The sequence below is a fragment of the Pipra filicauda genome, unplaced genomic scaffold (genome assembly GCF_003945595.2).
Source record: "Pipra filicauda isolate LSUMZ 115617 unplaced genomic scaffold, ASM394559v2 scaffold520_size808073_pilon, whole genome shotgun sequence".
NCBI classification, from domain to species: Eukaryota; Metazoa; Chordata; class Aves; order Passeriformes; family Pipridae; genus Pipra; species Pipra filicauda.
This window is the reverse complement of record NW_024104666.1, coordinates 639,368-658,281: the sequence shown is the minus strand read 5'-3', so window position 1 is coordinate 658,281 and position 18,914 is coordinate 639,368. Positions and strand designations below refer to the sequence as shown.

General features: G+C 61.7%; 1 protein-coding gene across 1 annotated transcript; it reads left to right on the top strand.

Annotated features, from left to right (window-relative positions):
• Window positions 1-7,468: 7,468 nt before the first annotated feature.
• Window positions 7,469-17,896, top strand: CABP7 (calcium binding protein 7). The gene is made up of 5 exons (XM_027740880.2): window positions 7,469-8,233; window positions 14,201-14,344; window positions 15,853-15,965; window positions 16,729-16,882; window positions 16,998-17,896. Exons 1-5 carry the CDS (start codon window positions 8,125-8,127, stop codon window positions 17,123-17,125), a joined length of 648 nt encoding a protein of 215 aa, XP_027596681.1. The 5' UTR covers window positions 7,469-8,124; the 3' UTR covers window positions 17,126-17,896.
• The last annotated feature ends 1,018 nt before the right edge of the window (window positions 17,897-18,914 follow it).

Genomic DNA, 18,914 nt, shown 5'->3' with positions numbered 1-18,914 from the left:
GCACAGGGATCCCCACTGCTCCAAGAGGCCCTGCACGCTCAGCCTTGCACACTCACAGCCTTGCACACTCACATCCCCACACACCCGTGGCACTGCACAGCCAAGGAATTGTGCACTCGCAGCCTTGAGTGTGGGCAGGATTGTACAGACTGTACACTCACAGCCTTGCACACCCACAGCATCACACGCCTGCACACTCAGCCTTGCACACTCAGCCTTGCACACTCAGCCCCTCACACACTCACAGCCTCACACTCCCAGCTTTGCACACCCACAGCTTTGCACACTCCCAGCTTTGCACACTCCCAGCTTTGCACACCCACAGCTTTGCACACCCACAGCTTTGCACACTCCCAGCTTTGCACACCCACAGCTTTGCACACTCCCAGCTTTGCACACTCCCAGCTTTGCCCCTCCCACCTGCAGCCCAGTGCCCGCTCCCCCCCTGCCCTCCCTGGTGCATCCCAGGCCGTTCCTCCACTTCCAAAGGAAATTTCATCCTGTTTTTGTTTTTTTTCCCTTTTTCCCAGATCAACCCTCCAGGAGCTGTGGCAGCGGGTGTGGGTTGGTGGGAGCTGACTTTGCTCGAGGAAAAAAAACCACCAACCAGCCTTTCCCAGGTGCCTCTCCCAGTGCCTTCCCCTGCCATGCATTCCTGGGGAAGGAAATCGGGAATTTGGCCAACCCCAGGCAGCACCCGAGGGCTTTGGCAGCAGTTCTCCACTTTGGGGTCCCCAAAGCCTCCTCCACTCACATTTATTTCACTTCCCAACTGTTAAATACTCTCAAAAAATAGAATAAACCACCAAGAACTGGGGGAGGAGTGTTGCCCTTGGGAGGGGGTCACTGCTGGCACCAGGACAGAGGGGACACAGGGTGACCTGGGGGTGGCCAGGGCCAGGGCCAGGGCCACCCCCCTGGAGGGGGGTCATGGTGCTGGTTCAGAGCCCACCCAAAATGTGCATGGCTTTGGTTGGCAACTCTGCAGGAAAAGAGCTTGGAAGGGGCAGAGGGGGTGGATGGGGACTGGCATAACTGTCCAGCTCCAGCTGCCGACCGCTGGTGTCCCCCACCCATGGGTGCTGCTCCACAGCCCCACTGCCCCCGGCCCCGGGTGCCTCGGGGGGGTGAGATGGGAGGTTAGGGGGGAAAAGAAGACCTTGACAAAGCCCCAGAGGTCTGGGGGGGCTCCTGCACACGTGGGGAGTGTGTGTGCCCGAGGGAAGGGTGTTTGCATGGCACGGTGGCTCCTGGCACGGGCTGGAACCAGGAGGACCAGAGACCCCCGGGCTCTGCAGGGTCACCCTCTGCCCTCCAGCAACGCGGTGGGGATTAGAGGAGCAGCCCCGGGGACACCCCAGCCCTGCCCTCGGGCTCCCTGAGATGCTCGGGGCACCCACCGGGTGTGTCTCCCCTGCAGTGACAGGGACAGTGCTGCTCCCGGGGGTCCGAGCCAGACGGATCCTGCTCTTTTCCGACGGTGTCTTGAGGACGTGGGGACCTGGTTCCTTCCTCTCTGACAGCTGCCAGCCCGGCGCTGTCCCCGCCATCCTCATCCATCCCCATCCATCCCCATCCATCCCCATCCATCCTCATCCCTCCCCATCCATCCTCGCCCATCCCCGCCGGCTCGGGCTGACGGCTGGCACAGCACCGCCGGCTGCGTCCCTCCACCTTTGTCTTCCAGGGAGGAAAAGAGGGAAGAAAATTACTTTAGGAGGGAGGAGTGAGGGGAGGGGCAGCCCTGGCGGGGGATGGCACCCAGGGCCACCTGCTCCCCGCAGAGACCTGGCAAACTCGGTGCTCTGTGTGGGTTAATTGGAGACTCATTGCACGAGGAAACCAGAGCTTGGGAGCCCTGGCTGGGAGCAGAGGTGTCCGTTCAGCCCCAGGAAGGGATAATATACGGATGCTGTGGGATCAGAAACACATGGAGCAGAGGGGGAATTGCTGGAGCCGAGTGGGGGGTGTTGGGTGAGGTGTGATGGGGTGTGGGACCGTGTGGGGGGGTGTGGGGTCTTGGTGGGGTGCAGGACACTGTGAGGGGGTGCCAGACCACCCCATGGGGTGTAGGAGCACACGTGGGGTGCAGGACCCTGTAATGGGATGCAGGACCTTGTGAAGGGGTACAGAACCACGTGTTGGGGTGCAGGATCACCCCAGGGGCTGCAGGAGCACATGGTGGAGCACAGGACCATGGGATGGGGTGTAGGACCATGGAATGGGGTGTAGGACCATGGGATGGGGTGTAGGACCATGGAATGGGGTGTAGGACCATGGGATGGGGTGCAGGACTATAGGTTGGGCTGCAGGACCATAGGATGGGCTGCAGGACCATGCAGGGTGGTGCAGGGCTGTGGGACGGTATGTAGGACCATGGGATGGGATGCAGGGCCATGGAATAGGGTGCAGGGCCATGGGATGGGGTGCAGGGCCATGGAATAGGGTGCAGGGCCATGGGATGGGGTGCAGGGCCATGGAATAGGGTGCAGGGCCATGGGATGGGGTGCAGGGCCATGGAATAGGGTGCAAGGCCATGGGATGGGGTGCAGCACTGCCCTGGGGCTGGATCCAGAGCAGGAATGCTGGAGTCCCACTCCCATCACCTTCTCCTGCTCAGCCATGGGAACACAGGGCACTGTCACAGCCCTGCTGGGATGTGCCTGCTGCCAGCCTGATGTCACTGGACCTGGGCATCCTGGCACCAGGTGCCTTTGGGACCTCTTATCCTGGCACTGGGCACCACCAGATCTCGGCATCACGGCACTGGGCACCACTGGATCCTGGCATCAAAGGGCATCCCACTGCCACGGGTCACAGCACCCTGGAAAGATGGAGCTGGTGTCACCACTTGTCATGGTGCACCAGCAGCGGGGTGGGAGCAGAGCCTGGACTGGCCCAGCCCTGTCTCAGAGGCAAAACTCCTTGCAGGAGCCATCACCTTTCCCTTTGGGAAAGCCAGATCCCACCTGTGCTCCAGCACTCCTTCCTGGGCAGGCTGTGCTGTCCATGAGTCTCTTTTTATTCAGTTAATAAGTTTGCAAAGGTCCTTCCCTGAGGTCTCTGGGAGTTGTCTCTCCTGGTGGGAACAAGAGGAGTCACCCCTGCCCTCACCATCCCGGGCCACATCCACTTGGAGGGATGTTAAGTACAGGATCATCTCAATTTCTCCCATTTTCCATAAAGAAAAATCCCCCCTCAGCAGAATTCCTGCCTCCTCCCACGGAGGGGATATTTCCCCCCCTTCAGAACCCAAATTAAACTGAGCCCTCCGAGCCTTCCCCATTCTCCCTTCCCTCCCCTCCTGCCTGGAGCTTTGCCCGGCATTTCCCCTGAAATCCATCCCAGCGTGGGAACGGTCCCGTGGGATGCGGCTCCCGGACCCTTCCCGGGGGTTATCTCCGCTGCCCTTCCCGGGTTTCCAGCGGGCACTGGGAGCTGGCAGCCGGCGCGGCCGCTGGGATAACCTTGTGGCTCGGAGCGTTGCAGCCATCCCTCTTCTCCCATCAAGCGTTCATTTAGGAAACATTCCACTAAATACCCGCCTGACAGCGCCGGCCCCGGGAGATTGATGCCTCCGGCGCCTCCGGGGCTCGGTGCCAGCGGTGACTTTAAAATGACACCACGACACCCCGGGCCCCTCCCGGCCCCTCCCGGTGCCCCCAGAGGGACAGTGTGGAGGACACTGTGGCACTGCCCACCCCCATTCCTGCGTCCTCACACTGTCCCGGGGGGAGTTATCCATGGGATTGTCTGGGGGGATTTGAGGGCACTCGGCACAGGTTTGCACCATCCTCAGCTCTGCCGGGTTTCCCCAACCTGGTCAGCTTTCCCATGGCTTTGGGGCATCCCCATCCCTGTGAGGGTTCCCTATCCCCATCCTCACCCACATCTCATCCCCTTTCCAGCCCTGGCCCCATCCTCAGCCCATCTCTATCCCTGTCCTTATGCCATCCCCATTCCAATCCTCATTGTCATCCCATCTTCAACCCCATCTCGTCCCATCCTGCCTCGCCAAGATCCAACCCCCATCTCAATCCTCAGCCTCAGCCCATCCCACCTCATCCCAATCCCACCCCCACCTCATCCCAATCCCACCCCCACCTCATCCCAAACCCAGCCTCATCTCATCCCAATCCCAGCCCCACCTCATCCTCATCTCCATCCCAATCCTCATCCCCAACCTACCCCATACCATCCTCATCCTCATCCCTTCCCACCTCATCCCAATCCCATCCCCACCCCAGTCCTAATCCCTCAGGGCAGGAGAGAGCCCAGGAGCCTCCACTGGGCAGAGGAGGATGTGGAGCCAAGGGGGGAATAAACAAGGAGCAGATTAATTAAAGCTCAATCAGCCTCATCCCTGTGCCAGCACCACTTCGGTCCTTTTCCTTTCCATTCCCCCAAAATTCCTGAAAAAAACAAGGACATTGATGTCGGGATGTGAACCGGAGTGAGCGCTCCCGAGAGCGAGATCCTCCCAAAGCTGCGGACAGGACACAAAATGCCAGGCCTGGATCGTGCCCCTCCCACCTCGTTAGTGGGACCAGTTAATTAGGGAAGAACCCGGGAGTGTCGGGAAGGTGCCACTGTCACTGGAGGGACGAAGGGACAGCAGGGGGAGGTGGCACTGACCTGCTGGCAAGGCTGGTCTGAGCCCCGGAGGGGATAAAGGGGGAACTGTGAAAAGGATCCACAAATAATGGAGGAATTATGAAGAGGAACATTCCCAACATCCCAGCGGTGTGAGAAAGGGGTAAATCCCAGGCTGTGGCTGGGATTTGAAGCTGAAATCCCTGGGATTTTGAGATGCCGCTGCCTCCACCCCACCATCTCAGGACTGAGGTCTGAGATTCTCCCCCCAAAATCAGCGAGGGAATTCAGCACGGGGGATTGTCCCAGCCTTCATCCCACGAGGATTGTCCCAACCTTCATCCCACGAGGAAGAGAGTGCTGTGGCCGAGCTGGGCTCCGGGGAAGAGCGGAGAGCACTCCCACGGTGATCCCTGATGAACAAAAACCTCATCAAGCATTCAGATGCAATTAAGCCATTTAATTCTCACTTCCCCCTCCCCGTGCCGCTGCTCCCGCTCCATCCCCAGGGAGCAGGAGCCGGGATGACCGGCTGCCCCCCCATCCTTAGGGAATGATGCTCCCACAGGTCCCTGTCGCTGCACAGAGAGCTCCGGTGGGGATTTGAGGGGAAAAGCCCAGAAATTGGCCGTTATTCCTGCTGGGATTTGGGCGGTGAGAAATTAATGAGTTTCCACCCCGGGGCCTCCAGAGAATTATTGGGAGGGAACTTCGTTAACATCGAGGAGCAAATTAAAAAAAAAGGAGGAGATTTTTAATCAGGCTTTGCCTTTTTGGGTTTGTTTCTCCCCAAAAGCCACTTGTTATTCTCAACATTCCCCTCTCAAGTGCTGGAGCTCAACCACGGTATTAGACAGCGGAGATTCCCCGTGGGACACAGATCCATGTGCCCCGACACCATCCCGCGCTCCGCGGGAGGATGGAATTTTAGCAGAGTCGGAAAAATCCCCCCCCGAGCCACGACCCCGCGGGAGGAAGGACCCTGCCCTGGGAGCTGAGACCCCGCAGCACCGGGAATTGCTGATCCCTGAAATCCCCCTCTCCGGAGCGCGGCCGGAGAGGGAAATTTCTCCCAACCAAAAAATAGCTTAAAGGGGACCCCAGCTGGTTAAATCCAGCGGCGGCCGCAGCGGCAGCGCTGCCGGGAAGCAGAGGTGGGATCTGGGGAGCCCCGGAGCGGGGTCCCGGCCGCTGCTCCGGCGGGAGATGGAAGGAGCAGCGCAGGGAGGTTGGAGCTGCCCGAAAATTCCCGGCAGCGTCGGTTTGGATGAGGCTGAGTACGTGTCCGGGGCGGCTGCGGGAGGCAGGGGGCGTTCAGTGAAGGACCTGGTTGGAGCAGCAGGAGCCCCATTCCTTGATTCTGGGCGCTCTTGTGGCAGTGCCAACACGAGCAGCACATCTGGAGCGGGCCCAGCCGTGCCTCAGTCTCCCCGTCCCCCTGGAGCATCCCTGGTGTCCGATGAGCTCCTGGGAGGTGCCGACTGTCCCCCTTTTCTCATTCCTTCATTCCCTTAAGGCTCTGGGGATGGTGTCCTTCCTGCCCCCAGCCCCTTCCCTCCCACCTCCCACCTCCGAGGGGACCTTTGCAGCCTCCCCGTGCCGCTGTCCCCCCCCAGAGGTGCCACCCAGGCACGGGGGACACTGTGACCCCCAATCCAGCGGGTTGGGGTCTGCTGGGACACCCCCACCCGGGAAAGGTGGACATCAGGATTTGGGAGGGGAGATGTACCAGGCCCTGGGAGCATCCCTTCCCATGTACTGGGGCACAGGAGGGTGTCACAGGGACACAGACACCGTGGGGACATGGCCCAGTGGGGACCTGCCCCGGTGCATCAGCCCAGCTGGGATTAATCACTGTCAGAGTGAGAAATGAGGTGAAAAATGGGATCAAGGCGGGGGGGAAGTGGGGGGCAACGGGAAAAGGGGACAAGGACAGAGGGCTTTGCTCTCAGTCCCCCTTCCTGCCCCTTCCATGGCTCATTTTTCCCGTGGTGTGAGAGCAGCAGGTCCGGCTGTGGGGTCCCTGTCACCCCACAGCCCCCCGGGACCTCAGGGTGACAATGCCCCAGGGTGGTACGTGCAGGGACTTTGTGGTGGGACAGCCTGGGGTGCCAAGTGTGGGGACACTGAGGTGACAACTGTCAAGACAGGGGGTGCCACATGCAGGGACCTAAGGGTGGTGACAGCCTGGGGTGGTGACATTCCCCAGGAACAGGGTGCCATGTGTTGGGACCTCGGGGTGGCGGCTGTCTGGGTGTGGGGTGCCATGTGCAGGTGATGGCACCTTGGGATGGTGACAGCCCCAGGGACCTGTCAGGACTCTGGGATGGTGAGTGCCCCTGGAGCAGGGTGCCATGTGCAGGGACCTCGGGGTGGTGACAGTCGGGGGACCTTGGGATGACAACCTCCCGGGGAATGGGGAGCCATGTGCAGGGACCCGGGGGTAGGGACAGCCTGGGGCGACGTGTGGGGACCTCTCGGGTTGGCTGCCCGGGCATGGGGTGCCATGTGGAGGGACCTCAGGGTGACACCTGCCTGGGCATGGGCTGCTGCATGTGGGGCCACCGGGGTGACACCTGCGGGGACAGGGGGTGCCACAGGGACCCCCAGCACCCCCCGAGCCTCCACCCGGGGCACCAGCATCTCCCGCTCCCCCTCCGGGGAGGATTGCGGGGTGGGCTGCGGCCCGGGACGCTCCCGGGTGGCCGTGCCCCCCTCACTGCCGCACTGCCCCCCCCTCATTACGCCCCCTCCAGGGGAGGCCCCACCTCCCCCCGCCCCCAGCCCCATTTCCCGGGCGGGATCGTTCAAAACCCGCCCGGCGCCGCCGCTCCCCGGATTCCGCCGCCGCTTCCCGGGGCCGGGGCCGAGGATGCTCCGGCTGCCGGCGGCGCGGGGGGGGCGGCGGGGGCGCGGCGGGGGCTGAACCGCGGCGGCTGCGAACCCCGGCCTGCCCGGGACACTTGGCGGGGAGGACGGAGAGGAGGAGGAGGAGGGAGGAGGAAGACGAAGAGGCCGCCTTCATCCTCGGCCCCGCCATGCCGGGCCCCACCGGGGAGCGTGGCCCGGTGGCAGCGGCCCCCCGGGGGCTGTGAGCGGCCCGGGCCGGCCGAGGGGGGCCCCCAGGCGGGCGGAGGTGGGGGGGGGCCGGGCGGAGGGGGGGCCCCGAGCGGCATGGCCAGCCCCGTCCCCCCCGCCGCCGCCGCCGCTTCCACCGGGATTTAACCGGGGCTTGGATGCTTTCACCTCCCGTCTCCACTTCGGGAGGGCATGTGCGCGGGGGCAGCGGGCCGCCCCCAGCGGAGCCCCCCCGCTCCCTGACCGCACGGTGAGGGGCTCCGCCGCCAGCCCCGTCCCGCCGCCGGCCCCCGAGGACGGGGAGCGGCCCCCCCTGGCCGGTGGGTACCGGGCGGGGGGCGGCGGGTGCCGGCAACTTGTGTTCGGCGTCCAGAGGTACCGACCGGGGGGACCCCCCGCCGCTCTACCCGAGGAGATTTGGGTTTAAACTTTGGGTTTTGGGGAGCCCCGAAGATGCCTTTCCACCCGGTGACGGCGGCGTTGATGTACCGGGGGATCTACACCGTCCCCAACATCCTCGCCGAGCAGCGCCCCGTGGAGATCCCCGAGGATGAGCTGGAGGGTGAGCGGGTTTGGGGGGCTGCGGGAGGGCTGGGAGGGGGCTGGGGGGGAAGTCGAGGATGGGGCTGCAAGGGCTGGGGGGTCGGGGGGATGAGGGAGGCATCCCATGGGAATGTGGGGTGAGGGGGACTGGGGGAACTGGGAAGTCCATCCCGCGGGATGCGGCTGCGGAGGAGTCGGGGAGCGCTCCCCCGGCGCCGTGGGGAGGCTGAGGGCGAGCGGGATGCGGATGGATGGATGGATGAGGAGCAGGAGGAGGAGGAGGAGAAGGGGAGGAAGGAAAGCTGAAAGGGGAGGCGTGCGGGGGTCCCGGGCCCCCGGTTGTGCCAATATGACACAGCAGGGACCGGCGGTGGTGGCGGGGGGCCGGGCCCCCCCTCCCCGGCGTGGCGGGGTGACCCCCCTCCCCGCTGTCATAATATGACAGTGGCTGGTGGCGCGGGGGGCCCGAGGGGTGGCTGTCACCTGTGTCACCCTCCCGGGTCAGGGCAGCCCCACGCAGCCCCGGTGTCAGCGGGCTCCGGCCGGGAGGAGCGGCCGGCGGGGCTCTGCCCACCCGCGCCATGAGCGGGGCCGGGCTCAGCTCACCACCACCAGAATGGCTTTTTCCATCCCAAAAGTTTGCCGGGGTGGCAGGACGGGCACTGGTGGTCCCCGACTTTGGAGTGTCCCCAGGGAGCCCGCGGGAGAAGGGGCTGCAGCACCCCCGGCCCCATCGCTGGCCCCAGACCCAGCACCACGGGGGAAACTGAGGCACGGAGGGGGACCCCACACGTGTCCCCAACGCGCCTGGGGAGAGCACCCCTGGACCCAGCACCCGGCCTGGAGCCCCCGGGGATCCCTGCAGGGAAACTGAGGCAGGAGCCCCGGAATGGGGATGAGGGGAGCCCCAAAACCCATCCGGGACCAGCACACCCGTGTGTGTGTGTGACTGTGTGTGTGTGTGTGACTCTGTGTGTGTGTGTGTGTGTGTGCAGCTCTGCAGGGGGGGTGTGCGCTGACGTGCTCGTTACAGCCTCACTGCAGGGGCTCCGTGTGTGGGGGTGTGTGTGTGTGTGTGTAACTGTGTGTCACTGTGTGTGTGCGTGTGACTCTGTGTGTGTGTGTGTGTGTCACTGTGTGTGTGTGTGTCACTGTGTGTGTCACTGTGTGTGTCACTGTGTGTGCACAAGCATCTACACCCCCCTCCACACAGCCCCGTCACGCCGTGTGTGTGCTCACACATCTATGAGTGTGTGAATGCACAGGCACGGCCTCACTGCAGGGTGGCTGTGTCAGAATGTGTGTGTGTGTGTGTGTGTGAGTTTGTGTGAGTGTGTGTGAGGGGTGTGTGTGTGTCAGTGTGTGTGTGTGTGTCACTGTGTGTGTGTGTGTGTCACTGTGTGTGTGTGTGTGTGTCACTGTGTGTGTGTGCGTGTCACTGTGTGTGCGTGTCACTGTGTGTGTGTGTCACTGTGTGTGTGTCACTGTGTGTGTGTCACTGTGTGTGTGTGTGTCACTGTGTGTGTGTGTGTGTGTCACTGTGTGTGTGTCACTGTGTGCGTGTCACTGTGTGTGTGTCAGTGTGTGTGCACATGTACAGCCCCATTGCAGGGGGTGTGTGCGTGTCACTGTGTGCGTGTCAGTGTGTGTGCACATGTACAGCCCCGTTGCAGGGTGTGTGTGTGTGTGTCACTGTATGTGTGTGTCACTGTGTGTGTGTGTCACTGTGTGTGTGTGTCACTGTGTGTGTGTGTCACTGTGTGTGTGTGTGTGTGTCACTGTGTGTGTGTGTGTGTGTGTCACTGTGTGTGTGTGTGTGTGTCACTGTGTGTGTGTTGGTGTCACTGTGTGTGTGTCACTGTGTGCGTGTGTGTCACTGTGTGTGTGTCACTGTGTGTGTGTCACTGTGTGTGTGTCACTGTGTGCGTGTCACTGTGTGTGTGTGTGTGTGTCACTGTGTGTGTGTCACTGTGTGTGTGTCACTGTGTGTGTGTGTGTCACTGTGTGTGTGTCCCTGTGTGTGGGTCACTGTGTGCGTGCACTGTGTGTGTGTGTGTGTCACTGTGTGTGTGTCACTGTGTGTGTGTCACTGTGTGTGTGTGTGTGTGTCACTCACTGTGTGTGTGTGTGTCACTGTGTGTGTGTGTGTGTGTCACTGTGTGTGTGTCACTGTGTGCGTGTCACTGTGTGTGTGTCAGTGTGTGTGCACATGTACAGCCCCATTGCAGGGTGTGTGTGTGTGTGCATCACTGTGTGTGCATCACTGTGTGTGTGTTTGCGTGTGTCAGTGTGTGTGTGTGTGTGTGTGCACACGTACAGCGTCACAGCAGGACGAGTTTGTACACACAGCCCTGCTGCAGGAGGGGTGTCTGTGTGTCTGTGTGTCTATGTGTGTGTGTTTTTGTGCACAAGTACAGCATCTCTGCAGCGTGGCTGTGTGTGTGTGCGTGTTCACAAGCACATCCGTGCAAGGTGTTGGGAGGTTGTGCACGTACAGGTACAGCAGCACTGCAAGGGGATGTGGGGCACGTCCGTGCACAAGCACAGCACCGGTTGTGAGTGCACTCGTGGGTGTGTGTGAACACACACAAGCACAGAGCTGGTTGTGAGTGCACCTGTGTGTGTGTGTGTGAACAGGCACAAGCACAGCACTGCCAGGAGTGTGTCTGTGCACACACCACCACAGCAGCACTGCAAGGGGGGTGTGTCTGGCGCATGTCTGTGCACGAGCACACCCCTGCAAGGTGTTTGTGTGTGTGTGTGTGTGTGCACACCCCTGCAAGGTGTTTGTGTTTGCACACACAGCCACGTCACTGCAACGTTTTTGTGCACACACACACAGGTACAGCATCACTGTGAGGTGGTTCTGCTTTGCATCCGTGTGTGTGCACACACAGGAACAGTGCTAGTGCAAGGGGTGCGTGTGTGTGTGTGTGTGTGTGTGCACAAGCACACCCTTGCAAGGGGTGTGTGTGGGTGTGCGGGGGTGTGGGGGGGTGTGTGTGGGTGTGGGGGGTGTGTGTGTGTGCGCACAAGTACACCCTCGCAAGGGGTTGGGGTGTGTGTGCACAAGTATGGCATCATTACAAGGGGGGTGTGTGTGTGTACAAGTACAGCCTTGCAAGGGGGGTGTGTGTGTGTTTGCACATGCAGGTACACTCCTGCAAGGCCCTGGTGTGTGCACACACACAGGTACAGCATCACCACATGGGCTGTGTCCGTGTGTCCGTCTGTGCACGCACAGGTCCGGTGTCACCACCAGTTGTGTCCCAGCCCTGCTGCAGTGCAGTCTGTGTGTTCACACTCTGCTGTCTGTGTGTGTTTACACTGTGTGTGTGTGCTCATGTTGCTGTCTGTGTCTGTTCACACTGTGCTGTCTGTGTGTGGGCTCACACTGGTGTCTGCGTGTATGTTCACACTCTGTGTGTGTTCACACTTTGTGGGCTCACACTGGTGTCTGTGTGTGTGTTCACACTCTGCTGTCTGCATGTCTTCATAGTGTGCTCACGCTCCATGTGAGTGTGTGTATTCACACCATCTGTGCACTCACACTCTGCTGTCTGTGTGTGCTCACCCTGCTGTCTGTGTGTGCTCACTCTGCTGTCTGTGTGTGCTCACTCTGCTGTCTGTGTGTGCTCACCCTGCTGTCTGTGTGTGTGCTCACACCGCTGTCTGTGTGTGCTCACCCTGCTGTCTGTGTGTGTGCTCACCCTGCTGTCTGTGTGTGCTCACACCCTGCTGTCTGTGTGTGTGCTCACCCTGCTGTCTGTGTGTGTGCTCACACTGGTGTCTGTGTGTGTGCTCACACCCTGCTGTCTGTGTGTGCTCACACCCTGCTGTCTGTGTGTGTGCTCACACTGCTGTCTGTGTGTGCTCACACTGCTGTCTGTGTGTGCTCACACCCTGCTGTCTGTGTGTGTGCTCACACCCTGCTGTCTGTGTGTGTGCTCACCCTGCTGTCTGTGTGTGTGCTCACACCCTGCTGTCTGTGTGTGCTCACCCTGCTGTCTGTGTGTGTGCTCACACTGCTGTCTGTGTGTGCTCACACCCTGCTGTCTGTGTGTGCTCACACTGCTGTCTGTGTGTGCTCACACCCTGCTGTCTGTGTGTGTGCTCACCCTGCTGTCTGTGTGTGTGCTCACACCCTGCTGTCTGTGTGTGCTCACACTGCTGTCTGTGTGTGCTCACACTGCTGTCTGTGTGTGTGCTCACACCCTGCTGTCTGTGTGTGCTCACACCCTGCTGTCTGTGTGTGCTCACACTGGTGTCTGTGTGTGTGCTCACACCCTGCTGTCTGTGTGTGCTCACACCCTGCTATCTGTGTGTGCTCACACTGGTGTCTGTGTGTGTGCTCACACTGCTGTCTGTGTGTTCACGCTCCCCACGTGCCCCAGGATGCCGTGGTGCCTCACCCAGCCCCGTGTGACACCCACGGGTGCTGCTGTCCCCAGGGTGTCCCCGTGGGGTGTCCCCCCGATGCCCACCCGCGATGCCACGCGAGCCCCAAGGTGACCCCACGAGGTGCCAGACGTGCTGCCACCCGCTGCCCCCTGCCCCTCTCCCCCACAGCCTGGGGGACGCTGGGGACACCCAGACACCCCTCGTAGCTTCCCACAGGGGCAGGAGGGGCTGCCGGCTCAGTGGGGAGGGCCGGGGTGCCCCAGCTGGGACCACGGTTTGGCCACTGCTGGGACGTGTCCTTGCCTGTCCCCCAACACCCCGAACCGTCTGACAAGGAGCCTCCTTTGAGCTCTTTGGGATGAGCATCCTGGAAGGATGAATTTGGGGGGGTACCTGGAGCAGAGCGGGGCTCCCCAGGAGCATCCCCTGCCTGGGCAGGGACACCGACCACGGAGGAGATCAGCCATCACAGACAGGCCAAAAAACCCCTAAAACTCCCCCAAAACCCCTCAGAAGATGTCACTGATGTGCCACCATCCAGGCAGGGACGTCCCCAAGTGCTGGGGGTTGGTAATGTGACACGACATGGTGTTTTCTTCCCAAAACCAAAGTTCTCAGCCCATTTCTCCTGCTGGGATCCTTCTACATAAATCCCTCTGGCAGCTGGCACAGAGAAGGAACAGGCACCAACATCCCGACCCAGCTTCCTGCTGTTCCCAGTACAAATTCCCTGGTCCTTCTTTTCCGTAAGCTTTGTTCCAGCTCCACATATCCCCCGAAACAGAGCAAAGCCCAGAGAACGGCAGGAGGTGGGATGGAGCCCGTGGGAACACCTTGTGCCTCAGTGTCCCCACTGCCCTCTGAGCCTGGCACAGCAGGGATCCTCCTCCACATCCCGAGGGTTCGTTTGGAGGCAGAACCCCCCAAATCCTCCCAGTTTCTCCCCACTTCTATCCCATCCTCCTCTGCACAGGAAAAGGCTGAACACTGCGGCAATTCCAGCAAGATTTGGGATTTTTTTGGGTGTGAAGTGCAGCACAGCTCCGGCATCAAGCCCCGGATGCCAGGATGGGGGCAAAGTCCCACCCTGGGACTGTGGGGTGGGGCACAGTTCCAGCCCATAATCCCAAAATGGGGCCACAGTCCCACTCTGTGATCCTGGAACACCCCAGGAGGTGCTGGCACACCCCGACCCCGGATCCTCAGGGATGCTCCCAGCTGGATGCTGCAGCACTGTGGGGGTCCCCCCACCTGCAGCCCCCACCTGGTGCCATCCCAAGCTCAGGCACATCCAAGGAATGTGTTTTGGGGGTGGAATGCTGGATTTTTGGCTGCAGAAGGCCTGGCAGTGACAAGGACAGGGTGGGTGACGCGAGTGGGTGACTGGAACTGGAGCAAAGATTCAGGGTCTGTGGGGTCCCCCTGGGGGGGTCAGGCCCTTCTGGGGGAGTTGTGGGGGCATGTGCTGCCCTGTCCCCTGTGTGGGGACACCCAGGAGGGCTGGAGGGGTGGGTGGGATGCCCGGAGGGATCTGTGGGTGCTGGGGGGGGGTGTGCAGCCGGACTCATCCCCGTTCCCCCCGCAGAGATCCGGGAAGCCTTCAAGGTGTTCGACCGGGATGGCAACGGGTTCATCTCCAAGCAGGAGCTGGGCACAGCCATGCGCTCCCTGGGCTACATGCCCAACGAGGTGGAGCTGGAGGTCATCATCCAGCGCCTCGACATGGACGGTAGGACCTGGGTGGGCACAGGGTGGGCACAGGGTGGGCACAGGGTGGGCACAGGGACAGGACCCTGGCCCCCGCTCCGGTGGAACTCCTGGTTCTCCCCATTCCCACCCCACTGGGTGCTGCTGGACCCTACACGGGATGTGGGATGAGCCTGCTCCAGGTGTGATCCTCATTCCAGAGCTTCCTGTTTATCCATCACCACCATCCTCACCACGCAGCTTCATCTGGGAGGATTTAATGATCCTGGGGTGCTTGTGGGGTCACTGAGCCTGCTGGGATCGTGGTGCCGAGGCTGGATCCTGCACCCTGGGCTGTGTCCTCAGCATGCCCCTCAAGCACTCGCTGCCACCATCACCCTGTCCCTGCCCGTGTCCCTCCCGAGCCCATCAAGGTCCTCAAAGAGCTCCTTAATTTATTGGTTTTCCTTTTCCCCCCATTTAAAAGCCTTTCTGGCAGCGCTGCCAAGGCTCCTCTTCCCCTCGTTACTCATCGTTAGTGCTGCCCTGACAGCCCCACACCAGAGTCCCCACGGCCACAGGACATGGCAGCACCCCTGGGGACACGGCCACCACCACGGGGGACACGGCCCCCACGGGGGACACGGCCCCCACCACGGGGGACACGGCCCCCACGGGGGACACGGCCCCCACGGGGGCACAGCTGGAACTGAAATCCCAGCTGGTGTTTGCAGTCCTGGACCGTGTTGATTTTCCCCATCCAGAACTGGGGGGCTCCAGCTGACGTTGGGTGTCCCCAGGTCACATTGGACAGGACCCAGATTGCCCTGGGGGTCCTCAGGTGGTTTTGGGGGGTCCCCATCCAGCACTGGGGGCTCCAGCCAGTGTTGGCAGTCCCAGCTGGTGTTGGGGACCCCAAACTTTGCTGGAGGTCCCCACCCAGTGTTGGAGTCCCTGGTTGGTTTTGGGGGTCCCCAGACAGCAGTGACAGTCCCCAGCTGGCACTGGGAGGCCTCCAGATGGTATTGGGGTCCCGCCTGGAATTGGGGTCTGGGATGATGTTGGGGTTCCCCAGCCAGCTCTGGGAGGGGGGCAGTCAACATTTGGGGTCCCCAGCTCACACTGGGGGGGTCCAGTGTGAGTCCCAGTCACACTGGGGGTCCTCAGTTGGGGACCAACTTTACTGGAGGTTCCCAGCTGATCTGGGGAGTCCCTGCTGTGGGGTCCTGGCAGGTATTGGGGGTCCTCAGCCAGTTTGGGGGTCCTGGCTGGTGAAGTCCAAGGTTTCTTAACACCAACTGCTGCTCCAGGTGGACATCTGGGGGGATCTGGGTTCTGCCTGAGCCCCCCAAGGATCAGGGTCCCCCCAGGTTGCCCCAGGGAGGGTCCCCAGGCAGCGCCAAGCCCTGGTGTGGGATCTTCCCAAAAAACACCATGGCTTGGAGCAGGACCCCCATGGGGTGGGGATATCTGAGCATCCCCGAGTCCAGGCAGGGTGTCCCCACCTGCAACCCCTCTGGGGGGTGTCACACGTGTCCCTGTGTCCCACAGGCGATGGGCAGGTGGACTTTGAGGAGTTTGTGACGTTACTGGGGCCCAAACTGTCCACCTCGGGCATCCCGGAGAAGTTCCACGGCACCGACTTCGACACCGTGTTCTGGAAGGTACAAACACCCCCCACCCCGGGGGCAGCGCCCCAGAACCCCCACCCAGAGCTCTGGGGGGCTCCGGGAAAGGGGCAGGGCTGGGGCTGGGGTCGGGCTCAAGGTGGGATTGGGGTTGGGGTGGAATTAGGGTGAGGGTGAAGGTCAGGATCAGGCTCTGGGTCAGGGTCAAGTTTAATGTTGGTTTAAGAATCAGGATTAGGGTTAGGGTCCAGCTCAGGCTCCAGCTTAGGTTTAAGTGTCAGGGTCAGCACTGGTTTAAGGGGTCAGGGTTAGGGTTTAGTCAGATTTGGGGTCAGGGTCGGGTTTAGGATGAGGGTTAGGGTTGGAGACAGGGTTAGGATCATGTTTAGGGTCAGAGCCAGGGTTAGGATCAGGGTTAAGGTCAGGTTTAGAGTTGGAGTCAGGATTGCTCAGGTTCAGACTCCAGTTTAGGGTTAGTGCAATCACTAGGATCAGGGTCAGGATCAGGATCAGGGTCAGGATCAGGATCAGAGTGCACCAATCTCAGCTTTCCTGCCCCCTCTCCCCCACGGGCGGGTGTTTGGTGCCAACACCCACGGGGGGGTCACCAGGACACCAGACCGGGGGGACCCACCCAAAGTGCCACACCCCAGGGTGGTGGGGAGGCCCCAAAGTGCCACACCCCAGGGTGGTGGGGAGGCCCCAAAGTGCCACACCCCAGGGTGGTGGGGGAGGCCCCGTAGCCCCCCCTCGGCGTGGGGTGACCCCGGTGCCCGCGGGGTGACCCCGGTGCCCGCAGTGTGACATGCAGAAGCTGACGGTGGACGAGCTGAAGCGGCTGCTGTACGAGACCTTCTGCGAGCACCTGTCCATGAAGGACATCGAGAACATCATCATGACGGAGGAGGAGAGTCACATGGGCACGGCCGAGGAGTGCCCCGTGGACGTGGAGAGTGAGTGCCCGGCCGGGGATGCCGAACGCCCCCGGCACCGACGGCGCGGGGCGGCACCGCCGCGGTTTGGGGAGGGTGTTTTTGGGGTAACCCCCTGTTTTTCTCCTCCCCCCAGCCTGCTCCAGCCAGCAGATCCGCCAGACCTGCGTGCGGAAGAGCCTCATCTGCGCCTTCGCCATCGCCTTCATCATCAGCGTGATGCTCATCGCCGCCAACCAGGTGCTGCGCAGCGGCATGAAATAGTGGGGTCACCCCGCGGCCCCGCGGCGAGCAGGAGAGAGCTATAAATATATATAAATATCTATCTGTACATCCATCCGTGGCCCAGAGACGTGCCCCCCCCGGGAGGGGGGCGGCGAGGGGCCGGGGGTGTCCCCGCCGTGCCGGGGCGGTGCCATCGCATGGAGACTTCGGTAACGACACCGCCGCCCCCCGAGCCCCCCTCGCCGGGCAAAAACCAACCCGTAAGTGCATGGAACGTGCATGGAGCCCCGTGTGCCCCCTCCCCGCGCCGGGGCCCGCGCCCCCCCCGCGGCGGATCCCGCCGGATACTCCGATCCAACGTTATAGCTCGTATTTATGATAAACCAAATCATCCCCTAAGCAATACACGCGCCTGAGATGGTTCCTAGAGCCGGGAGCGTTTGCATGGACTTGGCTGCCAAGGGCTGGATTTCACCCCCCCCCTCAAAGCCCCCCCCTGTCCCCCCTCCCTGTGCCGTGCCTCGATTTCCCCACCTGCCCAGTGCGGGGACATTCCTGACCTCCTGCTTGATGCACTTTGAGCCGACCCCCCTTGGGAAGAGCCGGAGCGACCCCAGCCCGGGGAGCCCCGAGCCCCCCGAGCCCCCCAGCCTGTATGTAGCACCCACCTGGGCACTGGACTGGTTCGGATTTGGGGCCGTTTCTCATTCTTTGGGGGGAGTTTTTGGGGTTTGGGGTGGGTTGGGTTTTTTTTCGTTCTTCCTGGTTGGTTGTTTCCGATCTGAAATAAAAGTGGGATTTCTGAAGCGCTCTGGGCTGTGGGGGCTCCTGGAGACACGGGGGGGATGGAGCAGGGTGGGGGTGGAGGGCCGTGGGAGCACCCGGGGGTGATGCTGAGGGGGATGAGTCCTCCTGGGAAGGGAGTGGGTGGTGGGTGGGGGATCCGTGGCCTCCTGGCATCCCAAAGGGGCTGGAGCGTCCCCAAACCTGGGGGCAGCCAGGACCTGGCTCCTTCCTGACAGCTCCATGTCCCCCATCCCACTCCAGCTGTGGATCCCGCTGGGGGTCCTGCCCTTTCCCAGTGGATCTGGGTGGTTTTATCCCTGATATTTCATGTTGGCTTTGATGGATGTTTCGAGCCCATTTGCCTTGGCAAGGAGGACAAGCTGAAGCCCCTTCCCAAAAATGCTTTCACCCAACTTCACAGTAATTCCAGGGGAACCAGGAGCTGGCTGGGGGGCTCAGAGAGGCTCCGTGGGGCCACCATCCCTGGGCTGGGCTGGGGATCCTGCCCCAAGGCTGGGCTGGGGATCCTGCCCCAAGGCTGGCAGGGAGGGAACACCCCGTCACCCCTCATTTCCACCACGGAGGGGCCTGGCCCCGGTGTGACCCTCCTGCGCTGAGGGACATCGGGAACCACCACGGCCTCACATCTTCCTGTGCTGGGGGGGCCCATTCCCACCTAATGGATCCCCCTCTTTGCATTTTTAATGGCAAAGAGATTAAAGGAATAAATAAAATCGGGGAAGCGTTTGGGGCTGTGGGAGAATCGGGCAAAGCTGCTGCCCCTCCCCACGGGCAGTGCCAGGGGGTTCCTCCCATGGGAACGGGGCTGGAGGAGCCCATCCCAGGCCATCCCCACCTTCACATCCCTGGGACCCTGGCTGATCCCATGGGGAAAACCCATTTCCCTGCCCTGGCACAGGACCTCCCACCCTGCAGCACCGCGGGAGGACACCCCGTTTTTGGGATGCCGGGAGGAATCGGCGGCGTTTCCATTGATTTGGGGGTTGGGTGGAGTTGGTTTTTTTTTTTTATCTTATATAAT

What these genes read in the sequence shown, in the direction of transcription:
- CABP7 (XM_027740880.2), top strand. Translation starts at nt 8,125, where the DNA reads ATGCCTTTCCACCCGGTGACGGCGGCGTTGATGTACCGGGGGATCTAC. An exon ending in CCCCGAGGATGAGCTGGAGG is followed by an intron (nt 8,234 to 14,200) that starts GTGAGCGGGTTT and finishes TTCCCCCCGCAG; the next exon opens with AGATCCGGGAAGCCTTCAAG. An exon ending in TCGACACCGTGTTCTGGAAG is followed by an intron (nt 15,966 to 16,728) that starts GTACAAACACCC and finishes CGGTGCCCGCAG; the next exon opens with TGTGACATGCAGAAGCTGAC.